The sequence below is a fragment of the Lutra lutra genome, chromosome 6 (assembly GCF_902655055.1).
Source record: "Lutra lutra chromosome 6, mLutLut1.2, whole genome shotgun sequence".
NCBI lineage: Eukaryota > Metazoa > Chordata > Mammalia > Carnivora > Mustelidae > Lutra > Lutra lutra.
The window spans coordinates 70,248,879-70,271,495 of record NC_062283.1 but is presented as its reverse complement, the minus strand read 5'-3'; the positions used below and the strand labels follow the sequence as shown (position 1 = coordinate 70,271,495).

Sequence of the window (22,617 nt, the reverse complement as noted above, 5' to 3'; positions counted from 1 at the left end):
TTTGGATCCTGATTTGAAAAACCAACCTTACAAAACCATTTAAAGAAGGTGAGTGAGCGGGGCGCCTGGGTGGCTCAGTGGGTTAAAGCCTCTGCCTTCGGCTCAGGTCATGATCCCAGGGTCCTGGGATCGAGCCCCACATCGGGCTCTCTGCTCGGCAGGGAGCCCGCTTCCTCCTCTCTCTCTCTGCCTGCCTCGCTGCCTACCTGTGATCTCTATCTGTCAAATAAAAAAATATATATATATAAAAAAAAAAAAAGAAGGTGAGTGAGCTACTGCTATCAGGAAAGTATTAATTCATCTTATTAGGTATGATAATGGTATTGAGGTTATGTAAGAAATGTCTTTTTTTAGGGAGGACTAATGACATATTTGGGTTGAAATGACATGACATGAGGTCTGGGATTTGCCTTAAGATATGAGAGGAAGGAAGCAAGATAAGAAAAAAGACAGGGAGAGGTTGATGGTTACTGAAACTATGATTAAAGAGGGTGTACACATTTTTAAATTTTTATTTTATTTATATATTTTTTAAAGGTTTATTTATTTACTGACAGAGGAAGAGAGGGAGAGAGAGAGCACAAGCAGAGGGAGCAGTAGAGGGAGACGAAGAAGCAGACTCCCAGCTGAGAAGGAAGCCCTAGGAGGGGCTCCATTCCAGGACTCTGGCATGGGGACCTGAGCCAAAGGGAGACGCTTAACCCATTGAGCCACCCGAGTGCCCCGAGGACATACAGGTTTTTTGTTTTGTTTTGTTTTGTTTTTATTTTTTAAACCAAAATGAAAAGAAACGAAGGTCAGTCTTTAGGGTAAACAATACAACCTTGGTTTGGAGGATTAAGCTCCACATGGTGTTGGGAGCCCTGATGGGCAGTGAGCCACAGTGATACAGTGGCGTGGCGTGAGACAGCGAGTTTCAACGGCCACCTACCTACGGAGGTCGTGGATATAAGGGGGAAGGAGGAAGCTTTGCCACAAGAAACCTGTCTACTCCTAAAAAGTGGCACAGTGCAATGTTTATCTTTTTCTTCCTTTGAACAGTAATTTAATTGCCAAAGCGTCAAAACACATGATGACTAAACTATGCGTCATTTCCTCTCTCCTTAGGCTGAAAGCTCCTCTCCTCTGCAGAGTATGTGAAGGGTCGTCACTCCATGATGGGCGTAAATCTTGGTCTCTTCTTGGAACCCCAACTGGTTTGTGAGATTGACCAAACCCCTTCTCAAAAGAACCTGCACAAACAAAACTGGATGAACGTTACATTTTGGAAAAAGCTGTAGGTACTTGGTACTTGGTACTACACCTGTAGTGATCTCTACTCAAAATTTAAGTATTTTAACTCTGAACATCTGCTAACACTCCACATTAGAAAAGGCTGGTCCAACTACAGTATCTCTAAGCAATGTGCTATTAAGGAAAAGTTAAAGTCATGTTTTAGAGTTCTATTTAATTTAAAAACAGAGTATCATGCACACATACAGATATAAAGGGAAAGTGTCTGAAGTGCTATGATGCAGGATTACAAGGGATTTTCATTTTATTTATACATTTATTTTCTAAATTCTCTACAATATGAAAACACTATGTATAAATCAGAAAAACAATATAATTAAGAATACCATATTTACCTAATAGTTTTGGTAACATAGTTTACTTTCAGTATTAGCCTTAAGGTATAGACTGGAAAAAGTACCTTTGGGCCAGTAAACACAAACTGTCATTAAAAACTCACTCAACAAACAGCTGGAAACTTAGTACAGTGTAGTTCCCACTTAAAGAAGCTCACAGGGAAGAGGAGAGGAGTATGTTAACAAGGAATTCTTGAGACTAAAGTGACAGGTCCAAAACAGAGTATGGGCTCAGTATCTGTTCTCCAAATGCCTGAAAGCATATGTCTTTATGCTTTTAATGTCAGCTGTTCCGGAAGTATGGATATCCACAGTATTTTCTAAATAAACTTAAAACAAATCCTAGATGCTTTTTACACACATCAACCGTTTATTTAGTCTACTCTAATTCCACCCACTACGAAAGGAAAACAATAACTTCCTTAAAAGACTATTTCCCTTTTGATAAGAAATCATGTTCCACTAATAGAAAAGTGAAATTAGGGGCGCCTGGGTGGCTCAGTGGGTTAAAGCCTCTGCCTTCAGCTCCGGTCATGATCCCAGGGTCCTGGGATCGAGCCCCGCGTTGGGTCTCTGCTCCGCAGGGAGTCTGCTTTCCCTTCTCTCTCTGCCTGCCTCTCTGCCTACTTGTGATCTCTCTCTGTCAAATGAATAAAATCTAAAAAAAAAAAAAAAAAAAAGAAAGAAAAGTGAAATTAAGATATACCTAGGAGGAATTAGGTTCTGTAACACTACAAAGCATGATTGAGGCTTCCAAAGAACACTTCCAACTGAATTGCACTTGTGGAAAATTGTTTGGATGACATGAAATAAATAATGCAAAAATTCCTTCAGTTATTAACTAATCCATACAATAAAACAACAGATGGGAAACTTTTTTTAAAAATTATGACCCATAGTTAGAACATAGGTTTTTCATTGCAGTCTAAGGAAGCACACGTGCATACACATGCAGAAACAGAAAAAAAAAGTCTAATGTTACAATTCTTTCTATCGTATGTAATGTGCTGTGATATTTTCTATTCTACTGCATTTTTCTTTTTAATTAAAAGCATGCTGGTTTTGTCATCTGAATTGATTTTACTGCCTAATGATGGGTCACAACCTGCAATTTGAGAAACAGTGCTCTGAAATGTCTCATGAGTGAAAACCATTTCTTGAAGAATGATTTCATTACAGTTGGATCCTTGCTCTTCTAATATTCAAGTTACAACAGGTCTCAACGCATATACAATCATCCACGTGTGGGTGTGAGAAAATTTCTTCCCATGTCTAAGATCAAGTGAGCTCTTGATGACTACAATCTTTTCAGCCACAAAGAAGAGCCTGCAATTATTACAGACTTCTTTGTCTGATGGCCATGTGAACAGATTTCTCAAGGTATTACTAATTTCACTGTCTGTCATACTCTCCCATAAACTTTGCTTTTCTCCCATTGTGCTTAACTTTTTTTATGCTGTATGTTGCCTGAAAAGGAATGGAAGAACCAGGACAGCAGGGTCTATGTGGTTACGTGAGAATAAAACCAGTAAAATGGAAGTTACAATGATGAAACTCCAATTATTCAAAATCTTTAGTATTCTCAAAAGGAAAATGGATAATATTATGCTGAGAGAAATTACAGTGATAAACTCAAAGCACATGGACCAATTTTTTGGCAAAACTGTCGTAGAATCTCTTTAAACCCTGTCACCACACATAAAATAGACGCTAATGACATTACTAATGACCTAATGAAGATGATACCTTTGGCACAGCCGATGAAAGATATTTGGCAGTAAAATAAAAGGAAACACAAGGTACTTATTGTCAAAAGTCTCTCCATGTAAACTCTCAACACAGTGTTTCCTATCAGCTAAAAGATTCACTTAAAATAAATCCATTTGAATGCATGAAAACGAAACAAGTCATTTCAAGAAGTCCTATCCAAGACTCTTTAGATAATGTGAGACTGTTTCCATAAGGGTTTAAAGATGTCAAAAATCAGTCGCCTGAATAGCTCGGTCAGTTAAGCATCTACCTTTGGCTCAGACCCTGGGATCGAGCCCTGTGTTGGGCTCCCTGCTCAACAGGGAGTCTGCTTCTCCCTCTCCCTCTGCCCCTCCTCCCTTGCTTGTGCTCTCTCACTCTCTCTCTCACATAAACATAAATCTTTAAAAAGACATAAAAAATTATAATGTCCACATAAGAAGCATCATTTACACCTAAGAGAAAAAAAATCCTGAAGCCTAATTTAATGCTACCCTTTAATCTGCTGTAGATAAAACCATGGTTCTTGGTTCTTGGTCACTCTCCAGTCCTGTGACTCCTAAGGAAAAGTTAAAGATCACTGACAGGGGTATGAGGCTGGGGGAAGAGGCTTTGCACACCTACTGCTTTTCTAATTTCATAAATTATTTCCACATACTTGAGAGGTGACAGAGCACACTGGTTATGACACTGAGTTCCTGCCCTGAACTGGCGTGTAGCCTTGAGTGAGTCCCTTTACCTCTCCGAGCTATGATTCATCATCTGTAATGTAGGGACAATGGTAGTGCCCAACTCACAGTGTTATCATGAGCACTAAGTGAGATAATGCTAGGAAAGTATTAAGCATAGAGACTAGTATCCAATAAGAATTAAAAATATTTTAACTGCCATATTTTTACTTAAAACTATTATATATATTAAAGCACCAAGAATATTGTTTTGGATTTGCTGACCTTGTCCAAATTCCCCCACTCATTAGCTCTATGATCATAAGAAATTACCATTTTGTGTGTATCAGTTTTCCTCATCTTTTTAAAAATCTCAACTACAACTGGATGTGGTAAAGACGAATGAGGCTGTGTTAAGCACTGGAAAGTCTAAACTGCCAGAAACTCTAACTAGCATGTCCCCGGCCCCCAGTATGCATCTAGGGCCCACTAACAGCTGAGTCAGCATCTCCCAAAGCAGGCACTGTGTGCTTTTGAGTGTTGGGGAGACTTAAAAGGAAGTCAAGCCCTCATCTCCAAAAAAAATTTGCAAGATAAATAAGCTCGCAGAATCTCACCTTCTTCTTTACTGTTGGACATCTCGAAGCCCTTGTGGTGCACAGTGAAGCTCTCACAGGAGACACATATTCCTAGGGAACCCCTTCCTCAGTGGGTGTCTCCTGGGCATAGGGTTCTGGACCAGCCAACTCCAGGGCTAGGGAGATCCCATGATGGGGCTTCTGGGACTAAGGCTCAGATGCAGAGAAGTGGATATTGGCCTTGAGAGTTCTAAGAACAATACTGAAATTATACTATGAGAATCTGATATTCAGAAGGAAGACTCTTCCCACTGTTGTTAGGTTACAAGTGCTTTGGGGGAACTGGCAACAAATAAGATGCATTGTTTCAGAGAAGTTTCTTAATTTCACAGATGAAAGGGGGGAAAATGCGTTTGTGCAGCAAAACTCGTCTAAGATGACTATTTTATCTCTGTCAAATAGATGCTCAGGTTAAGGAAGTCAGAGAAAAGCAGCCATTGACCTTTACTAATAATGTCAGGATGTTGATGTAATGTCCAGGCTGCCATTGCTGGAGGTGAAGACAAATGCAAGAAATCTTTCCTGTCTCTACAATGTGCTATGCTGTCTAACCTCGGCTCCATAGTAAATAAATATATTGCCAATATTCAGATAAAGTGTAACTGGATGTTGACTTTTCCCTCTGGATTAAGAAAAAATCCAGTATCACCAAGTATACACAAAGTTAACCTGAGTTTCAGAAATTAAAACGTTTCTCTCTCCTCACTCTCTCTCTCTCCCTCTCATTGACACACACACACCTTTTCACTTTCCCAGATACATTTTTCAAAAACTCAGTAAGAACCAAAATGTTAAAAAAAAAAAAAGAAAATGTGGAAAATGCTAATACATAGCATTTACTAAGCATTTATTGTAAAAGGTGTATTCTAAGGGATTTTATGTTATCTTATTTAATCTTTTTAAGATGATCATATTCAGCAGATAATATTAGATCCTTTTTTAAAATTCTGAAGAATGCTCAACATCACTTGCCATCAGAGAAATTCGAATCAAACCACAAGGAGATACCATCTTACACCAGTCAGAATGGCTAAAATTAACAACTCAGGAAACAACAGATGTTGAAGATGTAGAGAAAGGGGAACTCTCTTACACTGTTGGTGGGAATGCAAGCTGGTGCAGCCACTCTGGAAAACAGTATGGAGGTTCTTCAAAAAGTTAAAAATAGAGCTACCCTAGGACCCAGAAATTACACTCTAGGTATTTATCAAAAAGGATATAAACATAGTGATTTGAGGGGGTACATGCACCCCAATGTTTATAACAGCACATCCACAATAGCCAAAATATAGAAAGAGCCCAGATATCCACTGACAGATGAATGGGTAAAGAAGGTGTGGTGCGCGCGCGCGCGCGCGCACACACACACACACACACACACACACAGAGCTATATATGGAATATTACTCAGCCATCAAAAAGAATGAAATCTTGCCATTTGCAATGATGTGGATGGAACTAGAGGGCATTATGCTGAACAAAGTCAGTCAGAGAAAGACAAATACCATATGACTTCACTCATATGTGGAATTTAAGAAACAAAACAGATGAACATAGGGGAAGGAAAGGAAAATAAAATAAGATGAAAATAGAGAGGGAGATAAACCATAAGAGATGCTGAGCTTTAGGCAACACACTGAGGGTTGCAAGAGAGGAGAGAGGAAAGGGCAATGAGCTAGATGGGTGATGGGCATTAAGGAGGGCAACTGATGTAATGAGTGCTGGGTGTTAGATACAACTGATGAATCACTAAGTTCTACCCTGGTAACTAACAATATATCACATGTTAACTAAATTGAACTTAAATAATTTTTAAAAATTAAAAAAAAGACAAACCTTTGAGATACCACTTTTATATGGTTTTATTTTAATATCTATTCCTAAAACTAGAACAAGTCTATATTCTCAATTCTTTGGCACTGATTTTCATCTACAGTTCATTTATTTTATTTATTTCTTTTTAAAGATTTTATTTATTTATTTGACAGAGAGAGATCACAAGCAGGCAGAGAGGCAGGCAGAGAGACAGGAGGAAGCAGGCTCCCCGCTGAGCAGAGAGCCCGATGCGGGACTCGATCCCAGGACTCCGAGATCATGACCTGAGCTGAAGGCAGCAGCTTAACCCACTGAGCCACCCAGGCGCCCCCTACAGTTCATTTATAAGTCTAGGACAGGCAATAATAAATTTTAGGACCTACATTTAAGCCAGAGTGACATTTCTGAACTTTGGAGAAAAGTATCAATTTAGGAATTATTTGAACATATGGTGGAAAATATATGAAGAAATAGGAGGAGAAAGTTTCTGGGAGCATACATGTATGTCCCATATACAAAGAAAGAGCAATCAATGTTTACTGACCAGAAAAAAGCAAATCTCAGTTAGGAAAGAGATGGCATCTTAACATGCTTCTACTGAAGGATGAAACAGAAGAGCTGATGGAGGAAGAAATAAACCTTATAAAACTCCTATCACACTGCATAGTCCCCAAAATTACACTGCCTTTGCACATGGCACATTGGGCATCACTGAGTTTATCACAGTGCAACAAAAGCACATGGTTAGCTATTAATTGGGATTTGAAAAAGTCTTATAAGAAGACCTCTATGAGAAATCAAAGACTATTAATTTAAAAATTTACTGCATAAATAACCTCCTGAAATTATGTTTCTCCAAAGCTTCTTTTTCTTTAACTTGATCTCCCCTGGACACAAGCACCCATCTAAGATGAAGGGCAGGAGACCATCCTAGAAGGCATCTAGGATTCTAAGACATGCATGCACTTGTTTCTGACTCTGGACACTCAAGGTGAGTGTGCCTGGGGTAAATGATTCAATCTTTCTGAATCTCAGTTCTCTTCAGAGCGCTCAGAACTCTTGGGATTGAATTAGATGCAAAAACACTTGCTAAATCAAAATACATATGAGGGGTAGGGTTTTCCATTTTTATTTACATTAAAAAAACCTGGGTGGACAAGTAACACTCCATGGATGCTTAAACCACTGAATGAAAACTTGATGAGGAAGAGTAGCTTTACTGAGTAAGTGGCTACTATTTCATAGGTTATTTTCAGGTCATAAGGGAAAAAGGCAACTTCAAAATGAAGAGGTAGAGTTGTTACTTCTTGAATTCACTGAGCATTTTCAGTGTGGTAAAAAGTGGGCCAAAAATAGCAACAATAATATATGCATCTTGAGATACAGTTAGCAGCATATGACTCCTTTGTGGTACTTAAAAAAAAAAAAAAAAATCAGCCTGAATCTAATCAAGTTCTTAGGTCTAAGTTCAAGTTTATAGAGAAATACAGTGGATAGTGCCCCAAGGAAAAGATAAGAAATGGAGAGGCCAGTTAGTTGAATTTAAGGGTGAGCTGTGTCACACTACAACTGATGTCCTCCCAGGAAAATAAAAACCATGTGGGCAGGGCTTAATGGTACATTACAGGTGACTTAAGAGACAGAATAACAAACTGTAATATGTGGCCCTTGTTTGGATCTTTCTTTGTACAAAGCAGCAGTAAAAAGATAGGTTTAGGTCAACTGGGGAAATTTGAATATGACTTGAGTATTAGATGATATTAAGATGGTTCTAGTAATATTTTCAGGTGTGCTCATGGCATGATAATGCAAGAGAATATTTAGAGACACAAATGAAATATTTAGGAAGAAATGCCATTAAGTCTTTAATAGATTTTTAAATACCTCAGGGGGAAAACAGTGTTTCTGTGAAGATCTTGATCGAATGGATGAAGAAGATGTGGGCCATATATACAATGGAATATTACTCAGCCAACAGAAAGGATGAATACCCAGGTTTTGTATCAACATGGATGGGACTGCAGGAGATTACACTTAGAGAAATAAGTCAAGCAGAGAAAGTCAATTATCATATGGTTTCACTTATTTGTGGAACATAAGGAATAGCATGGAGGACATTAGGAGAAGGAAGGGAAAAATGAAGGGGAGGAAATTGGAGGGGGATACAAACCATGAGAGACTATGGACTCTGGGAAACAATCTGAGGGTTTTAGAAGGGAGGGGGTGGGGGATGGGTTAGTTCGGTGATGGGCATTAAGGAGGGTATTACTACATGGAGCACTGGGTGTTACACGCAAACAATGAATCATGGAACACGACATCAAAAACTAATGATGTACTGTATGATGACTAATATAACATAATAAAGTAAATACATACATAAATAAAAAGATCTTGGTCACATAGCACAGCAACTGTAGCAAAAAGGATAAAAAGGGAAAAGAAAAAAAGAAGATGAAAAACAGAAAGAAAAAAGAATTTCCTACCCACAAGGCAAGAGGATTTCAAAGATTTTTAGGCCCTTTGGAGCTCACAGAAACAGCCAGTACAGGCCCATTTCTCTATCTGTGGACTCTCTTCAATTTTAATCTGTTGGTAAAGCAGGGGCTTTTTGAGGGGGGGAAAAAAGGCAAGTCACGATACATGTAATTCTCAGAATAAGGAGCTTCTGTTCTAAACTCTTCAGGTTGGGAGCAATTCAATAAGCAGATTTCATGTTTCAGTGGCCCTACGGACTAGCAAGTCTCAAAGGTTTCCTCCTTTAGACTTTAATCAACTACATTTCAATATGAGGTAAACTTGCTTTTGTGAAAAGCCGTAAAAAGGCTGAATTAAATCCACTTAGCCATTTAAAAAATTAAGTGAGACCCACAGAGATGTTTACCTATATTCCCTGTAGGAAGTTTTACACACTGGTAATTCAAACTTACCGGACTTCTTAACTTTTAATACCCACTGGCCTTGTTCTTTGTCAGATATAATAGTGAAATAAAGTTTTAGGGTTTTTTTCCCTTTTTTCAAGAATACAGTGTTCTATAAACAATCATTTGGGAGCACCTGGGTGGCTCATTCAGTTGAGTGTCCAACTCCTGATTTCAGCTCTGGTCATGATGTCAAGGTTGTGAGATGGAGTCCTGAGTTGGACTCTGTGCTTGGGCGAGGAGGGAGGGGCGGGGGGGGTGGGGAATCCTGCTAGAGTCTCTCTCTCTCTCTCTCTCTCTCTCTCTCTCCTTCTGCCACTCCCCCTCCTCCCTCCCTCTCTAAAAAAAAAAGAAGAAGAAGAAGAAGAAGAAAAATCATTTATATACAACTTTTGGGCACATCCACTAAACACACTCAATCATGAAATGGAGCCAGATTAGTTCTAATTTCCAAAGATTTTAATTTTGTAATGAAAGAGAGACTGTTCTTTTCCCTTCTGGTAAGATGTAAATATTTTGGACATTGCATTAAAAGGCTACAATGATTTGAGTTGGAAAATGATGACTATAAAACCATATAAAACAAATGCAGTTATCAATAAACATAAACTCCAAGTAGTCTAATCATGGACAAGGTAGACACCTGTATGTATAAATTAAGAATCTCATCCAAAGGGACACCTGGGTGGCTCACTGAGTTAAAGCCTCTGCCTTCGGCTCAGGTCATGATCCCAGGATCTTGGGATCAAGCCCTGCATCGGGCTCTCTGCTCAGCGCGGAGCCTGCTTCCCCGCCACCCCACCCCTCTCTGCCTGCCTCTCTGCCTACTTGTGATCTCTGTCTGTCAAATAAATAAAAAAATAAAACCTTAAAAAAAAAAAATCTCATCCAAGAAGGACCAAGAAATACATTTTATCTTTGTAAGATGTACTTACCATCTTTGTAAAATGGAATTACCTTACCATCTGACACTTAGTACATTTAAAGTAATACTTTTTCCAAATACGGTATGGACAAGCAACTTACTTCTGACTCCAAAAGCAAAGGGTTATCTGAATCACACAGAAGACAAAAATCTCAACAAGACCCATAGCCGACTGGCCAAGACAAAATTCCATTTTCCTAGTAGATATTCCTCAGTAGCAATAAATGACTAGAAAATGTGTTTTCAGTTTAAAACCTGAAGGCTAATCCTAAAAATAAATATAAACTTAGAATTTTTCCCCAATTAGTATAGTGAAAGCTTTTAATAAAATGTTAAGTTGAAAAAAAGCAGAATATCGAAGTATATAGAGATTAGGTCATAGAGGGAGTATCCAGGCATCAGTTTTATTGTTCTTTACACCTTATACATATTTTACATATGTAGTTTTGTCTACTTGATATTTAGTAAAAGCGAATAATAGACAGTATATGAGTGTATGTGTATACGTACATTAATGTAGGGATATATACTTGTATTTGTGCATGTGTGTGAGTGTCATAAGCTTGTCCTTAGTGGTTCTCCATGTAACATCTTCCTTTCAGGATTATGCTATGTCAGTACAACATTATTTATCAATATTCTGCTTTGTTCCATAACTGTTCTGCCTTGTAAGCATTAGGAAATATGTTTGTGAAAGCAGTCAGCAAAGAAAGCCCTAAGCGAAATTTAGCTTTAAAAAAAAAAAAAAAAAAGCTCCAGTATGACTTTATAAAAAATTAGGGGAAAATGGATAAAACAAAATCACTTAGCTATTACCTTGTTTCAATGTTATTCTTTGCAGCTTTTCCTACAAAAAAAAAAAAAAAAAAAAAAAAAAATCCACCTAAGCTAAAATTACCACAGAGAAGACATAAGACATTTCTGTAAGTATTGGGTATAATTTCATACAGCATAAAACTCCCAGAAAGACAGTTCATAAGAACCAGACTAATAGATCAAATTGAAATGTCAGTGAACAGTCAAGGCATAGATGACAATATGGCTTAATACAATGTTAATGTCACAAATGGATGAACACTATCCCCAGTGATTTTGGGGCCCCTGACACCCTCAATGTATAAGCAGCTGGAGATCTTGGGGGACACTGACTCACCTGATCCAAATCAGGATACCACTTGCTCTATCATTCCCCAGACTGCCAGCTCCTGACTTCTGGCAGCTTTCCTGGTGTTGCCTGCAAAGGAGTCTCAGAGATTCCCAAACTTCTCAGAGCTGAATTTAGCTATTTTCTTAAACACATGGAGCACGTTTCCTAAGGCATCATGGTAGTCATGCATGCAATTCTGTTTAAAACAACTTAGTGAACATTACCCTTCACCTCATTCTCTCAAACCTCAGCCACACCATTCATGTGCGGACGCCGGAAATAGTTACCTGGAGTTCTTTCTTACCAGGCACTGTACCAAGTGCTAGTAGAGACTCTAAATGGCTTCATTTCATCTCTACTCTCCCTCATTTTCCTCCCTTTCCCCCCGCAAAAAACAAAAACAAGAATGAAAACAAAACAAAACCCTCTCTTCTTCGCTGTCACCAGAAGTCCAGTTTGACAGCTGGTCTGCACTCAGCATGCAAGGGCTCACAGAGAGAACTTATTTCTACATTGGGCTAGAAATCACCATGTGGGTTTTTTTTCCATCAGTTAAGTCTCTCCCACTCCCCCACCTTCCAGGCAAACAACTATATACAAAGCAGAGAACAAACATCTGGAAAATGACACCAACATGACTCTCCAGTTGCAAAAAGGCAAAATTACACCATAGTCTAATGAAAAATAAAAACTTGAGAGTCTGGCAATATTTTTGCATTTATCCTCAAAACCAAGCTTTAAATATATCAGAACGAATCGCTCTAGTTTAAATCCACCTTTTCAGACTTTCTGTCTATAAATAACAGTCGGACTAGACATACTATTTTCTTACTTTGTCTTGTTCTGGTTTTGATTCTCAGCTCGAGTCAGCTCTGAGTCTTCAACAGGGCAGGAACTAGGTCTCCACTGCCTTCTCCCCCATCCTCACTGAGCACACATTCCCGAATGAGCACTCACCATGGGCTGGCCACTGTTCAAAGCACAAAGCTCCTCCTGGACCTTACATTCTTGTAGGGGGAAGACAGGCATATAAAATTAAAGTGTAACTGATACACTCTGGTGGAAGATGGTAGTGCTCCAGAGAAAACTGAAGGCAGGAAAGGGGAATAAGGAGTCCTGGGGGATAGCAGGAGGGTTACAGGCGGTTAGGGCCATTTTCCCCGAGAAGATTGAAGGGGGAGGGAGTCATGTAGATATTTGAGACAAGCCTATTCCAGGCAGAGGGAACAACACATGCAAAGGCTGGGAGGTAGAAAAGAGTGTCTGATATCTTTGAGAAAGAGTAAGAAAGCCAGAATGCCTGGCAGTATGGGGAAGCATGGTAGAAAACAAGGTCCTGGAGGAAGTGGGGAAGGCAGAACCAAGGGGCCCCCACACTTGTCAAATAAGTCGTAATAAACAGTAATGAACAGGAAGATGACTGGCATTTATTGAGGTTTTCCTACGGGCTAGGTGCCATTCCAGATAGGTTATATGTATTATCTCCTTAAAAAATGCAAAACAACTGGTTACTCTAACATGTATAGTGCTGACTCTGTGCTTCAGGACACATAGCAGTAACCCAGAACTCAACACGAAATAGTTCCCTGAACAAGTTTTGTTTTGCTTTGTTTTTCTGCCTTAACATGATGAAAACCTTTGTTATATGCTGCAATTAATTTCACCTCTCCATGCATCTTAAAAATAAAGCCATAGTTCCTTGTAAATGTCAGATGTCTAAGTTATTTCCAAGTTATGTTCTCTATGTGATTGTTCATGTCTGTTTTAATGCCACAAGGTTAAAGAGTTCAACTTACGAAGTAAAAAGCTAATAACTTCAGTTCAGACACTATTCAGAGTTCAAATCCTAATGCATCCTTTGGTTTGTTTAATGAAGCCTTTAGCATTTTAACATCTTTTTTTCCTGAACTATATGATACAACTCAGTGTTTCTGAGTGTTACATCTACTACAGCCAAAAGATATGGTACGTTCTGGTCTGCTGGCACGTTCCCTTCTTTTTGCTGTCCTTTTATTTGAAATATATAGAGACATGTAGAAATAAGTATGCCAACAGAGCAGGCTTGCTAAACACAATTAATTAAGGGAAGCACCAGAGGAACCTTCATAAAGACCTTCAATAGACTCTTTGTTACTTAGTTTCTGGGTGTTTTTTTTTTTTTTAAGATTTTATTTATTCATTTGAGAGAGAGACAGAGAGAGCACAAGTGGTGGGGAAGCAGAGGTAGAAGAGGTAGAAGCAGACTCTGCTGAGCAGGGAGCCTGATGCAGGACTCGATGCCAGGAGCCCAGGATCATGACCTGAACTGAAGGCAGACACTTAAGTGACTGAGCCACCCAGGCACCCCTATTACTTAGTTTCTACTAATTAGGAAATAACTTGAAGATATCGCCTAAACATGAAAAGATTGTTCAGTTTAACCCAAGAAACATTTTTTTTTTTAAGATTTTATTTATTTATTTGACAGAGAGAGATCACAAGTAGATGGAGAGGCAGGCAGAGAGAGAGAGAGAGAGGGAAGCAGGCTCCCCGCCGAGCAGAGAGCCCGATGCGGGCCTCGATCCCAGGACCCTGAGATCATGACCTGAGCCGAAGGCAGCGGCTTAACCCACTGAGCCACCCAGGCACCCCCAAGAAACATTTATTAAGCACATTTGTCAGGCGCTAGGATAAGGACAATCCCAGTCACTCCCTCAGGAACTGGCAGTCCAACAGGGTAGACAGAATCCCAGTGATGGGATGATGGAAAGCCTGGGGCAAGTATACACACTGATACAGAAGGTACCAGAATAAGCTTGGGCTTACTTTTTAAGAAGTCACTCACCCAGAACATCAGACATCCACTGTCCCATGTCTAACCAAATATGTAGGAGAGATCTTATATATCTTATATATCAGACCTTCTGATAATAACAAATGAGAGTTGGGCAGAATTTTTAAGGCAATTTAAAAGTATCCAATTCTATGCTTAAAGTTTCCTTAGAGACTGAATGCTTATTTTTATTCTTCACTAAAACTTAAATCACATGGAGGAAATCTTTAATATACATCTACGAATATTTTCCTGAGGAGAGAATCAGGGATTTTTAGTTAGCAAAAATTCATCACACAAATTAGGATATTTTGTTCTCAAAACTTAGAATCAAGGTATGAATATCTGAGTCCAAGCCTATGAATTTATACTAATTGTATTAATACTAAAGATCAATTTATACATAATGTTACATAAGATCAAAAACCATGTGAAACCATATCTAAATTTAGTTAAGCTGGTCCAGAGGAAGGGCATAAGAAGGAGCAGAAATCAGACCAAATTCTGCTCATCTAGTCCTGGGGCCTGGGGCCCGGCATGCTATAAATACTAGAAGAGGTGGCCACTTTTTAAAAAATAAACTGAGCAAAAGCACCTTCAGGTATACAGAAGCCCTACAAAGGAACCAATATAGCTTCCCCAGACTCTGTCATAAAAAACTGGAATAATTTCATTGACTAGGCTTATAAATACTTAAATTGTCACATTTGTTTCCTGAAACATAATCCAGTGAATAAAAGTGTAATATTAAATTGTCTATGACACTGAGGGTAGCATTTTATAATCCTAAAATTATAAAATGTTTTCACCATTTCAAGGCTGAGTAGAATCAGAATTACCTGGAAGAATTTTTTTTTAAGTGCCTATTCCCAGGCCCGACCCACTTGCAATTCTGATTCATAGCATGGGGTTGGGGCTTTACAAAGCTTCCGGAGATAGTGGTGATGAGGCAGGCTGGGACCCAAGAACAGACTAAGCTGACTCTGAGAATGATGAAGGTAAAATATAATAAATGGGGTCAACTTCTCACCAAAGTTATTCTAAAGCTGCCCTCTTCTAAGCATCAAGATTGCTGATATCACTTCTGACCACCCTTCGACAATGTAGCCAGTAGCCTATCTCAAGACCTAAAATGGGAGTGCCTGTTTAAATTTATGTAAACTTGCAAAACAAGTGACCAAGGGCTGATTGAGAAAACCACAGATGTGAGAAATACTAAAAAAAAAATAATAAATAAATAAATCACTGATTATCACTCCAGAGATATCAGACCAGAGTTCCTAGAATTTTTTTTTTCAGTAAAATGTCCCAAATCTAAGATTTGCTTTTTTGTGTGATTGAATACTTATGCCTTCATTGGCTCTTTTAACATCCTAAACACATAGGATGTTTTGTGGAAACTCAAATGACAACATTTTCTTCTGCCAGTCAGCTGCTACCAAGCCTCAGATTTGAAACTCAGTAAGATCTAAGCAATCACACTTGCTCCCAGAGAACTGCTCTCTCCACAAAGCGCCCACTCAACAGCCTAGATGAAGGTCCACCACCTGAAACTTCTTTTGGAAAAATGGAAGACAGTTGGTGGCAAGACGAGGACAGGGGCACATTGTTGGACACATTCATAGAGGTCCCATCTTCTAACAGTGAGGTGAGAAACATTTTTTAAATGTTTAAAACACCTATGATGAAAATCCTACATTTAATAAAAACATACATTATTTATTAAAATTTTACAATATGCGTAGCATTCTGTTAGTGCCAAGACATATTTTGCCTAAACTTGAGCTTAAAACAAACAAACAAACAAACAAAAAAAACAACCAACCAAACAAATTGGTATGTAAGCAAACTTGGGAACCACTACTGACATCTTGAGTATTCATGTTTCGGACTGGGAATGGATACTTGGTTCAGTGAAGAAAATGCCAGCATTTGGATTCATTAGAAAACACAAGGTAGGGGTGGGGGGATCTGTCAAAATACTCTGAATAGTGCCATTCAATACTCTCCGTTGTATAGGGGCACAAGCAGGGAAGGAAAAAAAAACAGCTGAAAAATTGCAGAAAGCTGCCCTATCAGTAAAGAACTAATTAACAAGGATTTGCTTGGGTAGTAAAACGGTTTATTGCTTTAATCAGGTGGCTATACAGAAGTAAAGTCGGTCGTGGGCTAATCACGTCCCACCTGAAACCAAGGACCAGGTCCACAGAAAGACCAGCCTGGTCGGGAATCGACTCGCTCAAACACCCAGGAAAGAGCCGAGCCACACGACAACTTGGGGCGCAAGCAGCACACAAGTGAGGCGGCCCTCTTCCCCAACTTCAGGGGGAACCTTTCCCCTCCCCCCGCCCCCCATTCCTACGAGCGGCAAACGCACACCCTCGGGTCGCAGCCGCGCAGGGAGGACAGGGGACCGGGAGGGCCCAGGCGCCCAGCTGCTGAGGAGCCCCGTCAAGGAGGCTTGCGATCACCGTCCCCGCTCACGACTCTCCCCTAAGGCGGCCGGGGTCGTCAGCGCGCGACCCCCGGGGCCATGTCACTTCTCACGGGGTCGGCGGAGTCAGGAAGTCGGGAAGCAGAGTCAGCCCGGCTGCGGGGAAAGCAGAGGGGACGCGGGAGGTGTCAAGTTGCTTCTCTGGTCGAGCGGGGAAGTAAGGAGTTGGGTGGGGGAACGATCGGAATTTTGTAACTTATTTTATACTCGAGCCGCCGTCCGCCAGAAAGAGCAGGACCCCGCGGGGATCAGGCGGTGACCCATTTCCTCCCGCGCCGGGTCCCTCCAGGCCCAGCCCGCCCTGCCCCGCCGCCCGCCCTCCACTCACCCAGCTCGCCCGCCTGCAGCCGGAGCGGGGCGGAGACCACAAACAGGAGGGCCAGGAGACCGCGGGAGCCGGCCACCATGGCCCCGCCGGGCGCCAGCTTGGCACGCTCGGCCTCCCCTCGCGCAGCGGAGCGCAGCGCAGCGCCTCCGCTGCCCCGGCCGGGCAGCCTCCTCCGCGGCCGAGCGCGCCGCCGGGACTGGGCGCAGCCGCGGCCCCGCACCGAATCCCATTGGGGCGGCCGGGAGCCCAGCCCGACGGAGGCGTTGCCGGCCCCGCCCAGCCCAGCCCCGCGCGCCGGCCCCCAAAGGAGGAAGTCGAGGTTCCCGGCGGCTGGTGGCCTTGAGGCCAGAGGCGCACTAGGCGCCGCCCGCGGTCCCCTCTAGGTACCGGGCGTTCCCTGTTTCAGTCTCTCTTTTTTCTTCCGCCGCTCCTCCCCCAATGCATGTGAACCTGGGAGCCAGGAGGACACCTGGCCTTGAGACCTACCCCGAGCCCCGCTGTGTCCGGGTCCTCCCCCGAGCTCCTGAGCTCGAGGCGGGGGCTGCTCTCCACCAGGGCTTTGCCACCCCACAGGGGCGGGCATACCGGTGATAGCAGCAGTGTGGGAGGCGAAATATTGCCTGATAGGTTGATGATGGTGACAATGAAAATCCAGTTCAAGTCTCTCCATTCATTCATTGAAGTTACTAAGGTCCAGCAGTGTGGCAGCCAGGCACAGTGCTAAGCCCTTGTAACACTTGCAGACGTTAAAAATAATCAGGCAAGTGTATAATGTGTACTGCTGTTGGTGACATGAAAAGTACTGGTAGAGCAGTCTGGAAGATCTAATTAGATGGCGGGGGAGGAGACCACGGGGGAGGAATCAGCCAGGAAAGGCTTTCCTTAAAAAGTGGCTTCTAAGCCGAGACTGGGAGAGTGAGTGGGACTTGGGAAAGCTAAAGGCGGGGGACAGGAGAACAGCCTCGGTGTGCGAAGATGCCGAGTGAGGAAGAGGCCAGGGCGTCAGGAGCGCGCAGCACAGGTGGTTAGATGGCAAGAAGTGGAAGCCTGTGCGCAGAGCAGGGGCCTGAACGTGGAGGGCCTGAGACGCCACGTAAAGGATGCTTAACTTGATCCTTGAACCAGCGAGCAGCCACAGAAGATTGGGACGAAGGATCTGATATCCTGGGGGTGTAGAGAAGGGCTGCGGGGAGGGCAAGCTGGAAGAGTGGAGAGTTACAAGGGGGGAAGTGGCAGTGGAAATGAACTGGACAAACTAAATACATATTTTACAGACTACATCTTAAATCCGGTTGCAGTTCTCTCGCGCTCCCTCCGCTCGGCGCTCTGCAGTTTTCCTAAGTAACACGCAGCCACAGTTACAGCAGCTGGTTCGGAGAGGAGCTTTCCGGCGAGGACAGCAATCCCGCAGGGGTCCAGTGCCCGGCGTTCACGTGCTCTTTGGATACTCGGATAGACTCTGTTCATGCCTGCATATTCGTTTTTAGCCCTGTCTTTATTTTTTTAACCATGCGTTTGTCTTTGGTGATTTGCTTTCTCAAAGGCAGCAGAGCTTAGAGGAAAGAGCTAGGGCTTTAGAAATGAGGCTGATCCAAGGCTGAATCCCAGATCAGCCACTGACTATGACTGATTCTCTCTGGGCCTCAGTTTTGTTGGGCCGTATAATACCTAATCGTCCTGACTGTCACAGAGACAAAATAAAATACATATTTAAAGTTTCGGCATGTCTGAGGTACTCAATAAATAGGTTTATCATATTTGTGTTAAAAGTAAATTCACACCTCTGAAAATGTTCAATATTCTCACACAGAAAACATGAAAGATACTTTGATACATTGAATTACTCCCTAACTCCAGCTTTCCCTGTTTCTTCTTTCTTTTCATTCCTTCCAAGAAGGTGAGTTTGGGCAGCTGCTGCTGGCCTCCATTTGGCATGGCTCTGGAACAAGGACCAAGGAAAGACAATGACCGTATTGTTTACTAGTGAGGAATACATCCAGTGAGCCAGGTGGGCTCCCAGAGGTGACCTTTTCCATGTCAGGTAATACCTTCGTGGGAATGAAGTAATATATTCTACACCAGAGTCCCGAGCCATATCAGAGGCGAGATTTAGGATCTGGTAACAATGAGAAAACAAGAAGGCAAGCTATATCCTAGTGCTTTCATTATGCTATTCCTTCCTTTAAAAAATAAAAGCAAAGCATAGTGAAAAAAATATGAAAATACAACAGATTGCTAATTATAATTTTGTATATAATGATATAAATCAACCTCATTGCATTGCTATACTCCAACAACAGACTTTTATGGTAAGCATGTGTATCTGTTTTACTCTTTTTTTTTTAAGATTTTATTTATTTATTGGATAGAGAGGCAGAGATAGTGAGAGAGAGAGCAGGAGCAGGGAGAAGAGGGTGAAGCAGACTCGTGCTGAGCAGGGAGCCTGACCGGGGGCTTGATCCCATGACCCTGGGATCATGACCCAAGCAGAAGGCAGATGCTTAACCAACTGAGCCACTGTTTTACTCTTGAGAAGATTCCATTATGGATTTTTATTTAAAAAATTTTTTTAAAACATTTTATTTATTTATTTGACAGAGAGAGACACAGCGAGAGAGGGAACACAAGCAGGGGGAGTGGGAGAGGGAGAAGCAAGCTTCCCGTGGAGCAGGGAGCCCGATGCAGGGCTCGATCCCAGGACCCTAGGATCATGACTTGAGCCGAAGGCAGACACTTAAAGACTGAGCCCCCAGGCATCCCCCATTATGATTTTTTAAAGGATACATTATGAGATCTCAGAACGTAATGTAAAGTTTGGAGATTTTTGTTAAAAATTATAATTAAATGAGGTAAGACTCATTTACAGCATCTCACATACTAAGATTAAAGAACTGCTTAGCTATCATGTGAAACCTCTCTGGAAGGGCCCCTCACAGAGCAGCCTCACATTTAACCTGTCTCCCCACTTGCCATCCAGTCTTTCCTTACTTTGCCTATCTTACTGCATTTTTGTTTACATTTGCTATCTCTTCTGTAAAAGTAAAGAACAGCTGGTCAGAGCTGCCTTGTTTTATATATAAAATATGTACTCTGGGGACGCCTGGGTGGCTCAGTTGGTTGGACGACTGCCTTCGGCTCAGGTCATGATCCTGGAGTCCCGGGATCGAGTCCCGCATCGGGCTCCCAGTTCCACGGGGAGTCTGCTTCTCTCTCTGACCTTCTCCTAGCTCATGCTCTCTCTCACTGTCTCTCTCTCAAATAAATAAATAAAATCTTTAAAAAAAAAAAAATATGTACTCTGTATTGCTTAGGTAAGACAGAACTTAAAACAGAACTGTAAGACTGGTTTTATTCTAAAGTAGTTAGAAAGCTTTAGACTGTGGTTCAGTTTGATAACCTAATCAATTTTATCCTTAGCATGAAGTAACTTTGATGTGACTATGAAGAAGACCAAATGGGATATAAGTTTGAAACCCAGGGAGGCTTCTGTTTCCTGAATGCTCTCCTTTTTCCATTTCAATTCAATAAATTCAAATTAATAAATATATTTTAAACATGTCTATACTGCAAAACAATGGGATGGAGACACAATGGAAAAATACAGGTACTTCTTTCTCTCCTCCATTCATAATCTAATGATAGAAACTTCAATTATATAGGTTCATAAGTACAATGACGAAAGTCCAGGGTATTATAGAATCACAACAGAAGGGTATATAACTGGATTGCAAAAGCCTGGAGGAGTTGGGAGGGATGAAGATGGGAGTTAGAAGGAAAATAATGTTTGTAAAATGAGAAGAACTTCTGAGAAAGTTCAGAAACACAGATCACACGGTGCTCACAGGAACTAAGCCTAATTCACCAGGGCTGGAACAGTGAGCGTGAGATAGGAGTGGGAGCCTGAAGGTGCAGTGGGAGGCAAGAGCAGGATATGAGGGCGCCCAGGGCAATGGGAAACAAGGAAAAGTGGAGGAACTTGTTCAGATTTGATTTTTGGAAGACCACACTGGCTGTGGGGTGGGGAATGGATTGGAAAGAGGCAGAAAAACCAATTAGGAGTTTGTGGCAATACTCCAAGACTAAAGATGATGGCACCTGCCTCTTGTGCTCAAAGGCGGGGGCGGGGGGGTGGAATCAGTGGACCAGCAGCATCAAAACACCTGCGAACTTGCTAGAAATGCAGACTCCTGTCCCTACCCCTGCTTGGACCTCTGAACAGAATCTGCATTTTAATAAGATTTCCAAGTCAGGATAAAGCCATTGGTAGATCTGAGAGATAGAGGTTAGAAACACAAGATATAATGGAGTCTTGGGATGTAGGCAGTGAGAGAGAAAGAGGATTTGATTCCGAGTGCAGCAGCCCAAATAGTTGGTATTACCCACATTATTTCCTGTCTCTAACTCCCTATTGACTTCTGGTGGCTGGTGTTCATTAGGTAGCTGTGTCATCTCACCTCTAGCATGGATTCTTGCTGTAGCTCACTGTGGCCAGATCTCACCTTCTGGTTGTCTCTTTTGCAGCCCTAGAAACTTGACTTTTGTCAATGTGCTTGAACTTGGAGATACCGCTCTGTGCTTAACTTAATCACAGAAATATATAAACCAGCATCAATGCCCATTTATTAATACCGAGAACTATAAAATGGTGATGGGAATTTTCTTCATCATGAGAACAACTTTGGAAGGTAGGGACCACCCGAGGTAGTTAGACAAGCATGAAAGAAAAACAAGGCTGATCCTTTTAGTGGTTCTAATGTTTGAAGGCAGCAAGTAGGAGTACTGGATCCTTCCCATCCCTCACCCCTGTTAAAGTAAAAACAAAACAAAAAAAATATTCTGACACTTATTCGAACAGTAAGGAAGACTTTATTTGGGAATATTGCAACAGGGGTCAAGACTATGGCAACTGGGGAGAGAGATCGGGCTTCACTCTCTGAATACAGCAAAGATATCTGGGGATTTCCAGTCAGCAAACAGATGGAAAATTGTTAAGAGGAGACATCAAGGATAGGGGGATTCTTGCTAAGCTCACTTAACAGGATTCCTGCTAAATACAGGTCAAGACTGGTACATCAAAGGTGGAGGATGAGAAACTTGATCAGATATCAATGGTGTTCCAATATGGTACAGGATTCTCTCTAAACTGACTTAGCAGGCAGTAGAGAGCCCGAGGATGAGACCTCCTTGGAAAAGGAGCTCAGAGAAACCTGACTTTGGTTGGGTCAAGGAGAGAGACTTTGTCACCTCCATGTGGGTATTTCTGCCACCAGCACCAAACAACTGGACTACGCAGGCAACACCCTCTTCCAGTGGCAGAGATTATTAGTCGATAATCCCACATAAAGTGTGATTATGGTCACACTTGCCTCCAATTGGCCTTGCTCTAATTTCCATTTATTCTTTAGATATGCTAATGTTTTAATCAGACCTTCTCCACGTTCCCTAATTCTATTTCCAATTCCCTATTTATTGATATAGTGTAACTTTCAAGG

At 41.6% G+C, this 22,617-nt stretch overlaps 1 protein-coding gene across 1 annotated transcript in view; it reads right to left on the bottom strand.

The window, feature by feature from the left end:
- Window positions 1-17,355, bottom strand: part of DCBLD1 (discoidin, CUB and LCCL domain containing 1) — a 66,940-nt gene extending 49,585 nt beyond the window's left edge. Inside the window, 2 exon segments of the mRNA XM_047734682.1 lie at window positions 17,126-17,261; window positions 17,263-17,355. Coding sequence (XP_047590638.1) covers window positions 17,126-17,261; window positions 17,263-17,355 — 229 coding nt within the window.
- Between the last annotated feature and the right edge of the window lie 5,262 nt (window positions 17,356-22,617).